This window comes from Pseudophryne corroboree, chromosome 5, assembly GCF_028390025.1.
Source record: "Pseudophryne corroboree isolate aPseCor3 chromosome 5, aPseCor3.hap2, whole genome shotgun sequence".
In the NCBI taxonomy this organism is placed as follows: Eukaryota; Metazoa; Chordata; class Amphibia; order Anura; family Myobatrachidae; genus Pseudophryne; species Pseudophryne corroboree.
The window spans coordinates 377,493,316-377,507,157 of record NC_086448.1 but is presented as its reverse complement, the minus strand read 5'-3'; the positions used below and the strand labels follow the sequence as shown (position 1 = coordinate 377,507,157).

General features: G+C 46.0%; 1 protein-coding gene across 3 annotated transcripts in view; it reads right to left on the bottom strand.

Annotated features, from left to right (window-relative positions):
• Nucleotides 1-9,142: 9,142 nt before the first annotated feature.
• The window catches only part of CLPTM1L (CLPTM1 like), a 269,603-nt gene continuing 264,903 nt past the window's right edge, over nucleotides 9,143-13,842 (bottom strand). For all 3 annotated transcript variants that reach the window (XM_063922687.1, XM_063922689.1, XM_063922688.1), the window contains exons 17-18: nucleotides 11,869-11,984; nucleotides 9,143-10,872 (exon numbers count right to left, since the gene is read on the bottom strand). In XM_063922687.1, the coding sequence (XP_063778757.1) occupies nucleotides 10,788-10,872; nucleotides 11,869-11,984 (201 nt within the window). In that variant the 3' untranslated portion in view covers nucleotides 9,143-10,787. The remainder of the gene's footprint in view (nucleotides 10,873-11,868; nucleotides 11,985-13,842) is intronic.

The window sequence follows — 13,842 nt, the reverse complement described above, 5'->3', positions numbered from 1 at the left end:
TTTCTTATGTAAGGAGTCTATACGTGCACTCATTACTTTCCATAAGCCCATCCACTCAGGTGTCTGCCCCACAGGGGGTGACATCCCTTCTAAAGGCATCTGCTCCGCCTCCACATCATTATCCTCATCAAACATGTCGACACAGCCGTACCGACACACCGCACACACACAAGGAATGCTCCGAATGAGGACAGGACCCACAAAAGCCCTTTGGGGGGACAGAGTGAGAGTATGCCAGCACACACCAGAGCGCTATATAATGCAGGGACTAACTGAGTTATGTCCCCTATAGCTGCTTTTTCTATATAATATATACTGTGCCTAAATTTAGTGCCCCCCTCTCTGTTTTTACCCTGTTCTGTAGTGTAGACTGCAGGGGAGAGCCAGGGAGCTTCCTTCCAGCGGATCTGTGAAGGAGAAATGGCGCCAGTGTGCTGTGAGAGATAGCTCCGCCCCTTTTCCGCGGACTATTCTCCCGCTTTTTTCCATATTCTGGCAGGGGTATTTTCCACATATATAGCCTCTGGGACTATATATTGTGGAATTTTTGCCAGCCAAGGTGTTATTATTGCTTCTCAGGCCCCCCCCCCCCCCCCCAGCGCCCTGCACCCTCAGTGACCGGAGTATGAAGTGTGTATGAGGAGCAATGGCGCACAGCTGCAGTGCTGTGCGCTACCTTGGTGAAGACTGATGTCTTCTGCCGCCGTTTTTCCGGACCTCTTCTTGCTTCTGGCTCTGTAAGGGGGACGGCGGCGCGGCTCCGGGACCGAACACCAAGGACTGGGCCTGCGGTCGATCCCTCTGGAGCTAATGGTGTCCAGTAGCCTAAGAAGCCCAATCCGGCTGCAAGCAGGCGAGTTCGCTTCTTCTCCCCTTAGTCCCTCGCTGCAGTGAGCCTGTTGCCAGCAGGTCTCACTGAAAATAAAAAACCTAAATCTATACTTTCTTTCTAAGGGCTCAGGAGAGCCCCTAGTGTGCATCCAACCTCGGCCGGGCACAAAATCTAACTGAGGCTTGGAGGAGGGTCATAGTGGGAGGAGCCAGTGCACACCAGGTAGTCATAAATCTTTCTAGAGTGCCCAGCCTCCTTCGGAGCCCGCTATTCCCCATGGTCCTTACGGAGTTCCCAGCATCCACTAGGACGTCAGAGAAATACGTATTAAAGTATATCTTGTGAAAATGCTATATAATTATAAAACCAAGCCCCCTCAGGTTATAGAATATAGGGATAGCAAGTTGAGTGAGAGACACAAAATGGAAACCACTCAGCAAGCTAATGCACACACATATAGTCACAGTTATACAATGCAGAGGTTATTACTAACAATAATACTGCACTGGACCAGCTTATATATAACTATGTAGTCAATAGATATAACACTGCACAGTAAGAACTGGATGTATATCACAGGGTACTTGTACCAGAGAACCCTGACTAAATGCACTCTTTCTTAACTAAACACTGTCTAATTGACATGTAGAATACTTAAGTGTCATGTAAAGTCACAGCGCTGACAACAAGGCGGCTTTACACAGGAGGATTTGCCCAAGCAGTCCCAGAAACAGTGTAGCTGAGAGAAATGGCGCCCAAACACTGACAGGGAGTGAGGGAGAGACAGATATGCAGCTCCAGGGCAGGAACATTTGTTGGAAATGGCGCCCTGGGGCTCCAGGTCTAAACCTTATCCCCTCTGCTGGCAAAACCACCAGGTACTGCGGGCTACACATGCCCTGGTGATCTAGTGGGATCGCCTGTACTGCCACAGTGTCCACCGCCAGCGCGCGGCCCGCCTCCCACCGACCGCGCTGGATCGCGATAAAGTACAGGTCTCACTCACCACCTCCCGAAGCGCGGCCACGCGATCCGGGAGAGCCCCCGTCGTGTGTGCCTGACCAGAAGAAAACTGGAGCCTCCTGCTGTAGGTACCCGGCAACCAGGGCGCAGGAGTGTACAGCGCCGCTGGGGAGAGATGGAGCTGCAGCAGTGAATATCACTAGACCTGTACACACTGCTGCAGCCCTTGAAGTCTTCACTTTTCTTCTCAAAAAAGCTCTTCTTAGGGCTGCTCAGAGCAGCCCCTCTGTTATGTTTTTTTCCCCTGCTATCTGCGGCACCAACTACAAAACTGAGCTCCTGTGCAGGGAGGCGGGGTTATAGAGGAGGCGGCACTATGCATCTTGGGAACAGTCAAAGCTTTTGAGCCTGTTGGTGCCTCGGATCAAGATCCTACTCTACACCCCTATGTCTATCCTTGTGGAGCCCAGTGTACCCCGCAGCAGAAATCGGTACTAATTCAACCTTTCAGTATTCAATAGTGGACGTTCGACATGTTTTTGTTCCGTTTTCGCCATGCCTTTTCTTTTTTTTTGTCGAATCGGCATGGGCTAAAACGGACCAAAAAATTTCCAAAATGCCCGCAAATTTGACAAAACACATGGTTTTCACCCCAGCAGATTTTTCGTCATGTCTTAAAATCGTAATGGGCTTTGAATAGGTCGAATGTGAATTTGACCTACAAACAGGCGGAAAGTGACTTTTTTTGACTAGTCGAAGAAACGGCACTAATTGAATACCCCCCTTATTATCTAAATTTAAGAACTGTTTATTATATTTACTTACAAACTTTACATTTTTTTGCATGCAGAAAAAATAAGAATTTACTCACCGGTAATTCTATTTCTCGTAGTCCGTAGTGGATGCTGGGAACTCCGTAAGGACCATGGGGAATAGACGGGCTCCGCAGGAGACTGGGCACTCTAAGAAAGAATTAGGACTACTGGTGTGCACTGGCTCCTCCCTCTATGCCCCTCCTCCAAACCTCAGTTAGGGAAACTGTGCCCGGAAGAGCCGACACTACAAGGAAAGGATTTGGAATCCCGGGTAAGACTCATACCAGCCACACCAATCACACCGTACAACTCGTGATAACTATACCCAGTTAACAGTATGAATAACAACTGAGCCTCACTGAACAGATGGCTCATAACAATAACCCTTTTAGTTAAGCAATAACTAAATACAAGTATTGCAGACAATCCGCACTTGGGACGGGCGCACAGCATCCACTACGGACTACGAGAAATAGAATTACCGGTGAGTAAATTCTTATTTTCTCTGACGTCCTAGTGGATGCTGGGAACTCCGTAAGGACCATGGGGATTATACCAAAGCTCCCAAACGGGCGGGAGAGTGCGGATGACTCTGCAGCACCGAATGAGCAAACTCAAAGTCCTCCTCGGCCAGGGTATCAAACTTGTAGAATTTTGCAAACGTGTTTGATCCCGACCAGGTAGCAGCTCGGCAAAGTTGTAAAGCCGAGACCCCTCGGGCAGCCGCCCAAGAAGAGCCCACCTTCCTCGTGGAATGGGCTTTTACTGATTTAGGATGCGGCAGTCCAGCCGCAGAATGTGCAAGTTGAATCGTGGAGCAGATCCAGCGAGCAATAGTCTGCTTAGAAGCAGGAGCACCCATCTTGTTGGGTGCATGCAGGATAAACAGCGAGTCAGTCTTTCTGACTCTAGCCGTCCTGGAAACATAGATTTTCAGGGCCCGGACTACATCCAGCAACTTGGAAGCCTCCAAGTCCCGAGTAGCCGCAGGCACCACAATAGGTTGGTTCAAATGAAACGCTGATACCACCTTAGGGAGAAATTGGGGACGAGTCCTCAATTCTGCTCTGTCCATATGGAAGATCAGATAGGAGCTTTTACAGGACAAAGCCGCCAACTCGGACACCCGCCTTGCCGAAGCCAAGGCCAAAAGCATGACCACTTTCCACGTGAGATATTTTAATTCCACGGTCTGAAGTGGCTCAAACCAATGTGATTTTAGGAAATCCAACACAACGTTGAGATCCCAAGGTGCCACTGGGGGCACAAAAGGGGGCTGAATATGCAGCACTCCCTTAACAAACGTCTGAACTTCAGGCAGTGAAGCCAGTTCTTTTTGAAAGAAAATAGACAGGGCCGAAATCTGGACTTTAATGGATCCTAATTTTAGGCCCATAGTCACTCCTGACTGTAGGAAGTGCAGAAATCGACCCAGCTGAAATTCTTCTGTGGGGGCCTTCATAGCCTCACACCAAGCAACATATTTTCGCCATATGCGGTGATCATGTTTTGCTGTCACATCCTTCCTAGCTTTTATCAGCGTCGGAATGACTTCAACCGGAATGCCCTTTTCCATCAGGATCCGGCGTTCAACCGCCCTGCCGTCAAACGCAGCCGCGGTAAGTCTTGGAACAGACAGGGCCCCTGCTGTAGCAGGTCCTGCCTGAGAGGCAGAGGCCAAGGGTCCTCTGAGATCATTTCTTGTAGTTCCGGGTACCAAGTCCTTCTTGGCCAATCCGGAACGATGAGTATAGTTCTTACTCCTCTTTCTTATTATCCTCAGCACCTTTGGTATAAGAGGAAGAGGAGGGAACACATAAACCGACTGGTACACCCACGGTGTCACTAGAGCGTCCACAGCTATCGCCTGAGGGTCCCTTGACCTGGCGCAATATCTTTTTAGCTTTTTGTTGAGGCGGGACGCCATCATGTCCACCTGTGGCCTTTCCCAACGATTTACAATCAGCTGGAAGACTTCTGGATGAAGTCCCCACTCTCCCGGGTGGAGGTCGTGTCTGCTGAGGAAGTCTGCTTCCCAGTTGTCCACTCCCGGAATGAACACTGCTGACAGTGCTAGTACGTGATTTTCCGCCCATCGGAGAATCCTTGTGGCTTCTGTCATTGCCATCCTGCTTCTTGTGCCGCCCTGTCGGTTCACATGGGCGACTGCCGTGAGGTTGTCTGACTATCAGTACCGGCTGATTTTGAAGCAGGGGTCTTGCCTGACTTAGGGCATTGTAAATGGCCCTTAGTTCCAGAATATTTATGTGTAGGGAAGCCTCCTGACTCGACCATTGTCCTTGGAAGTTTCTTCCCCGAGTGACTGCCCCCCAACCTCGGAGGCTTGCATCCGTGGTCACCAGGACCCAGTCCTGTATGCCGAATCTGCGGCCCTCGCGAAGATGAGCACTCTGCAGCCACCACAGCAGAGACACCCTGGCCCTCGGGGACAGGGTGATCAGCCGATGCATCTGAAGATGCAATCCGGACCACTTGTCTAACAGATCCCACTGAAAGATCCTTGCATGGAACCTGCCGATGGAATTGCCTCGTAAGAAGCTACCATCTTTCCCAGGACTCGCGTGCAGTGATGCACAGACACCTGTTTTGGTTTCAGGAGGTCTCTGACCAGAGATGACAACTCCTTGGCCTTCTCCTCCGGGAGAAACACCTTCTTCTGTTCTGTGTCCAGAATCATACCCAGGAACAGCAGACGCGTCGTAGGAACCAGCTGCGACTTTGGAATATTCCGAATCCAGCCGTGCTGTTGTAGCACTTCCTGAGATAGTGCTACTCCGACCAACAACTGCTCCCTGGACCTCGCCTTTATCAGGAGATCGTCCAAGTACGGGATAATTATAACTCCCTTCTTTCGAAGGAGTATCATCATTTCGGCCATTACTTTGGTAAATACCCTCGGTGCCGTGGACAGACCAAACGGCAACGTCTGGAATTGGTAATGGCAGTCCTGTACCACAAAACGGAGGTACACCTGGTGAGGTGGGTAAATGGGGACATGTAGGTAAGCATCCTTGATGTCCAGTGATACCATGTAATCCCCCTCTTCCAGGCCTGCAATAACCGCCCTGAGCGATTCCATTTTGAGCTTGAACTTCCTTATATAAGTGTTCAAGGATTTCAAATTTAGAATGGGTCTCACCAAACCGTCTGGTTTCGGTACCACAAACATTGTGGAATAGTAACCCCGTCCCTGTTGAAGGAGGGGAACTTTTATTATCACCGGCTGGAGGTACAGCTTGTGAATTGCCGCCAGCACTACCTCCCTGTCCTGGGGAGTAGCTGGCAAAGCTGATTTGAGGTAACGGCGAGGGGGAGACGTCTCGAATTCCAGCTTGTATCCCTGAGATACCACTTGTAGAACCCAGGGATCCACCTGTGAGCGAACCCACCGGTCGCTGAAGTTCCGGAGACGGGCCCCCACCGCACCTGGCTCCACCAGTGGAGCCCCAGCGTCATGCGGTGGATTTAGTGGAAGCAGGGGAGGATTTTTGTTCTTGGGAACTGGCTGTATGGTGCAGCTTTTCCCCTCTACCCCTGCCTCTGGGCAGAAAGGACGCGCCTTTAACCCGCTTGCCTTTCTGGGGCCGAAAGGACTGTACCTGATAATACGGTGCTTTCTTAGGCTGTGAGGGAACCTGAGGTAAAAATGTCGACTTCCCAGCTGTTGCTGTGGAAACGAGGTCCGAGAGACCATCCCCAAACAATTCCTCACCCTTGTAAGGCAAAACCTCCATGTGCCTTTTAGAATCCGCATCACCTGCCGAGTCCATAATACTCTCCTGGCAGAAATGGACATTGCATTAATTCTAGATGCCAGCCGGCAAATATCCCTCTGTGCATCTCTCATATATAAGACTACGTCTTTAATATGCTCTATGGTTAGCAATATAGTGTCCCTGTCCAGGGAATCAATGTTATCAGACAGGGAATCAGACCACGCTGCTGCAGCACTGCACATCCATGCTGAAGCAATAGCAGGTCTCAGTATAGTACCTGAGTGTGTATATACAGACTTCAGGATAGCCTCCTGCTTTCTATCCCCAGGCTCCTTTAAGGCGGCCGTATCCTGAGACGGCAGTGCCACCTTTTTTGACAAGCGTGTGAGCGCTTTATCCACTCTCGGGGATGTCTCCCAACGTAACCTGACCTCTGGCGGGAAAGGGTACGCCATTAGTAACTTTTTAGAAATCACTAGTTTCTTATCGGGGGAAGCCCACGCTTCTTCACACACTTCATTCAACTCATCTGATGGGGGAAAAACCACTGGTTGCTTTTTCTCCCCAAACATAATACCCTTTTTAGTGGTACCTGGGTTAATGTCAGAAATGTGCAACACATTTTTCATTGCCGTAATCATGCAACGGATGGCCCTAGTGGAATGTACATTAGTCTCGTCCTCGTCGACACTGGAGTCAGTCAGACTCCGTGTCGACATCTGTGTCTGCCATCTGAGGTAGCGGGCGTTTTTGAGCCCCTGATGGCCTTTGAGACGCCTGGGCAGGCACTGGCTGAGAAGCCGGCTGTCCCACAGCTGTTATGTCATCGAACCTTTTATGTAAGGAGTTGACACTGTCGTGTAAAACCTTCCACATATCCATCCACTCTGGTGTCGACCCCGCAGGGGGTGACATCACATTTATCGGCACCTGCTCCGCCTCCACATAAGCCTCCTCATCAAACATGTCGACACAGCCGTACCGACACACCGCACACACACAGGGAATGCTCTGACTGAGGACAGGACCCCACAAAGTCCTTTGGGGAGACAGAGAGAGAGTATGCCAGCACACACCACAGTGCTATATAATCAGGGATTTACACTAACACAAAGTGATTTTCCCTATAGCAGCTATACAAATACAGTTTGCGCCTAAATTTAGTGCCCCCCCTCTTTTTTACCCTTTGAGCCTGGAAACTGCAGGGGAGAGCCTGGGGAGCTGTCTTCCAGCGGAGCTGTGAAGAGGAAATGGCGCCAGTGTGCTGAGGGAGATAGCCCCGCCCCCTTCTCGGCGGGCTTCTCCCGCTCTTATATTAATATTATGGCAGGGGATTTTTGCACGTATATAGTTTATTAGACTATATTATGTGCTGTTTGCCAATGTAAGGTACTCTAATTGCACCCCAGGGCGCCCCCCCCAGTGCCCTGCACCCATCAGTGACCGGAGTATGTGGTGTGCATAGGGAGCAATGGCGCACAGCTGCAGTGCTGTGCGCTACCTTAATGAAGACCGGAGTCTTCAGCCGCCGATTTCCAGGACGTTCTTCTTGCTTCTGGCTCTGCATGGGGGACGGCGGCGTGGCTCCGGACGACCGAGGCTGGGCCTGTGTTCGATCCCTCTGGAGCTAATGGTGTCCAGTAGCCTAGAAGCCCAAGCTAGCTGCAAGCAGGTAGGTTCGCTTCTCTCCCCTAAGTCCCTCGTAGCAGTGAGTCGGTTGCCAGCAGATCTCACTGAAAATAAAAAACCTAATACTTTCTTTACTAGAAGCTCAGGAGAGCCCCTAGTGTGCAACCAGCTCGAGCCGGGCACAGATTCTAACTGAGGTCTGGAGGAGGGGCATAGAGGGAGGAGCCAGTGCACACCAGTAGTCCTAATTCTTTCTTAGAGTGCCCAGTCTCCTGCGGAGCCCGTCTATTCCCCATGGTCCTTACGGAGTTCCCAGCATCCACTAGGACGTCAGAGAAACTTAGTTTGTTGTTTATTGTACTATACTTTATAATACTACGCTTACTTGGTGACAGAGCATGATTTCCTATATACTCCTTGAGGCTTACTTGACTAGGATCATTGCGCCTACATACTGTCAATATTCATCTCTAGCTCACCCGTGGGTCCCCAGTTTTGAAGTGGAATCATGTAGAGCAGGCCTGGCCAACCTGTGGCTCTCCAGATGTTGTGAAACTACACATCCCAGCATGCCGTGCCACAGTTTTAGCATTCCCCAATAGCAAAATTGTGGCAAAGCATGATGGGACTTGTAGTTTTACAACAGCTGGAGAGCCACAGGTTGGCCAGTCCTGATGTAGAGCATCATCTAGTCAATAAGCTCATCAGAATGTTGAGAGAAGCAAACAGTGTTTTAGGAGATTGTGGGGGGATTCAATTAGCTCCAGGACATGACAGAGTACCTCCAAACTCTTAATCCATGCGCTAAAAGCCTGTGGCTAATCGAAATCCTTCTTATGAGACTGACCCTACTCAGTGATCTGTCAACTTGTGTGATTGCAGGACAATGCTGTCGTGATGGGAAAAAAATGTAAAATAGCAAAGAGTCTGGTTATGGAAGGGGACAGTTACCCATCAATTTGATATGGATAGATTGCGAGGACAAAATGCATTTAAATATTGGTGTTGTAAAAACAGCTTAGCTATATAAAGGAATATTATCTTATTTGTGTACCAAGTACATAATACACTTTTTTTTAATATAAAAAGTTTAATTGCCCTACAATATCTTAGCATAAGTAAAAAAAGAATAAATAATAAATACAAATAAAAGTTAAGAGTCAGAATGAATGGACAAAATTGCAGACTTTATATAAAACATACACATTCAAGCATATCATTTATATTGAGGCTCAATAGGAATTCAATTTATGAAAACATTAAAAACCAAACAAAATAATTTCAGCTGACACGAGGGAAGATATCTATAGTATTATTATTATTTTTTTTTTAATAGTACCAATAGTTTCATTGTGGTATAATTAGACTTGGGAACACATGACTGTACTGTTACAGCTGCCTGTGCTTGAAATTAGGTGGAAAAAATTGGATATTCTATTGGCACAGAAGCATAGTAGTTGATACACATTGTAAAGGTTAAAATATTGTCATTTCACATTCCTTATTTTGAGCTAGGTACAAAAGATACACAAAAAAAGGACCCAGACTGCTACTTTTTAAGTTAAAAGAACACATTATGGCCCTCATTCCGAGTTGATCGGTCGCAAGGCGAATTTAGCAGAGTTACACACGCTAAGCCGCCGCCTACTGGGAGTGAATCTTAGCTTCTTAAAATTGCGACCGATGTATTCGCAATATTGCGATTACTAACTACTTAGCAGTTTCAGAGTAGCTCCAGACTTACTCTGCCTGTGCGATCAGTTCAGTGCTTGTCGTTCCTGGTTGACGTCACAAACACACCCAGCGTTCGCCCAGGCACTCCCACCGTTTCTCCAGCCACTCCTGCGTTTTTTCCGGAAACGGTAGCGTTTTCAGCCACACGCCCCTGAAACGCCGTGTTTCCGCCCAGTAACACCCATTTCCTGTCAATCACATTACGTTCGCCGGAGCGATGAAAAAGCCGTGAGTAAAAATACTTTCTACATAGCAAAGTTACTTGGCGCAGTCGCAGTGCGAACATTGCGCATGCGTACTAAGCGGATTTTCATTGCGATGCGATGAAAAATACCGAGCGAACAACTCGGAATGAGGGCCTATATTTTTTCCTATTGGACAATTATTAACCTTTTATGTTGGTCATCAAAATACGGACTTCTTTTATCCAGGGAGAAATGCATATATCCTAATGACCCAAAAACATGCTGCCTCAGTCAAAACATGCATGGAAAAACTTAATAAAAGAGTGCAAGTAATTCCAACAATGATGCAAAGTGCAATATCAAATGCCATGATATTTCAAGCTTGGGTTTCGCATGTTCCCTTTTTTTCCTAGGTAATGTTTCTTTAAGATTTTGAATATGCAAGTACCTTGCATATCTCATGTAAATAAGTGAAACGGAATGTTGGTGACTTTATATGCTAGGTTAGGATAGTGGTATGGAATGGAGAGTTATCTATTATATACAGTCAACAAGAGCTTCGGTACACCAAAGTCTCAAACTCTGAGGAATGCACAGTAGTCTCTGCACAAAAGGCAGTCGTCGTAAGCAACATTACCAGTTTTACCATTTTCTTGTAAGAACTTCAATCTGGCCATATGAAATAAAAGATGTTGTAAAACAAAACAGAAGAATGCTGTGGGAAACATGTTTAAAAGGAAACACATTGTATTATTTTGGCAATGTAGACGGTATAGCGTCTGGAAATGTTAGCCGCTGCATTCAAAAATACTCATTGATAATTTCACTAGTTTCTTCATTGCACTCCGTATCTTTCAAGTAAGAGATATAAGGAAGTCCATATGAATGAAGTCTAGTTTATATGTGGCTTCCGCTTTGGTTTCTCTTCATAGGATTCACCATATTCATTCACTCTAGTTTTATCCACAGGATAAAGCCTATTGGGGAGAACACAGAACATTAATGGATAGTATGGAGTTCGGGACAGCACCACGGAAACGATTTTAATGATACTGAGTAACATGAATACAGAAGTTTATTATATTTCTTATTTTTGTGTTATGCTCCTACTTAGTACAAATGAGAAGATACACTATATATATATATATATATATATATATATAAGTAAAAATAATGCACGGCATTCAATAGCCATCTAAACTGCATAAAATTACATACAATTAGTGCTTCCCCCACATATCAGCCCATTATTCTTTCCCTGGACAATATAGGAGAAAAAGGCGTCAGTCCATGGGGGGAATCCAATTAGTGGCGCGTGGAAAAGCTCTGGGTTTCAATATATTCAATATAACTGCCTTCTCCCCGTGAGGTAAACTCTTTGTTAATGTGCACTAACCCACTGATTCCACATAAATGCAGAATCAATGCATTTTCGCGCATGTTAAACACCAAAGGATACCTTTTTTTGCTACTGAAGCTGCAAGCAAAAGTGCACCTCTGGGTCTTAACATGCGGGGTAAACTCTGCTAATTGAATCAGCCAGTACAAGTAATAATATGTACATGTTATAAATTGTACGTGATATATGTTAAAAAATCATATCACGTACACAGTTGTCAGTAACTACTGTAAAGCAAAAAAATAAATAAATGTACATACAGACACAGAAAAACATATCCTTTTATTTAAAAAATAATAAAAAGGAAAAAAGAAGAGAAAAACACCACCACATTTGTTGATAACTAGATAGAATGGACATGGCAATGGACCAATTTAAAAATTCCTTAAAAAAAATGTTATAAAAGTCTTAAAATTTCACGTTTTTTTTTTTTTTTAGAAAATATATTACAGTATGTAGGTAGAGATATGCTAATTTTATTTGACGTAAAGGGAACTCTTACATCTTGAAGTACATAGTTCATATTTCTTTGTTATTTCTGTTTAGACTTGAAAACTAATTCAGGGGAACTTACCATCTTTGATACAAATAAACTAGAAAGACCACATCATCTCTAAAACATGCCAGTCTGTGTGATGTTGGCATGGTAATAATAAAGGCAAAGATATCATCAATAAATGTATTAAATGCCTGTTGGGAAAAGAAACAACAGTTACGAAAGACTACAAACAAGAGAATGATGGTTCTGAAAATACAGACAAATGTAATTACAGCTTATTGTGGAGTAAATTGGAGAATAAGATGGAAATTTTTATAGTAGCTAAGGAAAGCCCACTCTCCCTCTATAGACTGTGTGAGCAATACATTCGCCAAGACTAAACCATATGTTACATACGTAGTTGTACCACTGGCCAAATCATTACTAACACACAAGATAGAATACATATGTATTACCGGCAGATGGAATGCCGCTGTCAGTATACAAACAGCGGCATCCTACCCGTGGTATTTCGGCATCGATTCCGCTCGTGGGCACACCGCGCTCGCCACACTTTGGGCCTGGTGACTCGGCGTAGACCCACCAACCGAATGGGAATAACCCCAGGAATCTGGGTGTTTGCATTTCACCGGCAGTCGGGAGTTCAGCGCCTGTCTCCTGATCACCGGGATCCCGACAGCCGGTATTTTAACTGCACCCCCACAACCACAACACATCAGTGCAGCAAGAAGAGTATGGAAAAGGAACATAGATGATGTCAGAACTGGGCAGGCATAAGACCTGTTCTGCTAATGTGCTTAACAGGCTTTGTGATATCGCTCGCAGCCCCGTCATACCCAGCACGATTGACCTGCTGCAGCGTTTGGGGGACGGCACCAATCTTCAAAACAGGGGGCGTTTCTTCCCATTATGAAAGCGTGAAGTGTCCAGGGTCTACGCCGTTGAATGCAGACTTCCTGGACCTGGATGTCAGGATCTGACGGCCAGCCTGAGAAAGCTTCTGCTTACACAGTGTCGAAGTCAAAAATATTACATACACACCAAATACAAACTCCAAACAGATGTGTCGCTGTGCATGCGCATACACGCAGCGTGCACAGCAATATACGGTAGCATACGCATTCGCACAGACAAGCCACATAGATATATTCAACACATTTCATACAACACATAAATTAAACACGTCAAGCACTAGAAATTATAATGTATTTAAATGAGAGAGTTATATCATCAGATATATATGTATTATTGGCACGGAACAAGATGAATATGTCATGCTTGGTGTCAAAATGATCAGGGGGAATGAGTGTGTTAATTTGATAGCAATGGGTAGATTGTAGCATATTGCAACAATTAGTTACGATTAAACATAGGAATATGAAGCCACAATTCTAAAGTGAACAAAGAACTTCCTGAAAGACAGCATGGCTAATCCCTATGATGGCATCTTCAAGGCTGGACGTTGCTTGCATATGAACTGACCAATAACACATCATGAATGAGAGATCTCCCTCCCCTGGGCCAAAATCCCCTGGGCCAATAACAGAAGACTCAGTCCCAGACATGTACTTCCCCCAATACACAGTATCTAGGTATTTTCCCTCACCCAAGAAGTTCTGTTGTTTTTTCGTTGCTGTTGGTGCAGATTCAAAGATGGAGCGGACTGTGCATTGAGGGACAGGGTGAAGTATGCTGGCTGTAATTGATCCTTATGTAAGTACAACTGCTTCTTGTGTAATTGTAACACTGCAACCATATATAGTACGTGTTATATTGTATGCATACGCTTTTAATATCAAATATATATATCTCTGAGCGTTGGACCTCAGGTGACAATGTGTGCGTGTACTTGCTTTCTCCTAAGGGATGTAGTGTTTGCGACGTACAGCGCACTTTTGTCGTATATGGTAATAAGATGCGCCTTGCGTCCGCAGCATATATTAACGCTGGCATTTGAAATGTTTATTTAGAAATAATCAGAAATTCACAACAGGCTGACTGCTGCCTATAACTGATGGTTGAGATAGTGATCCGTGGCTGTCTCCTGAG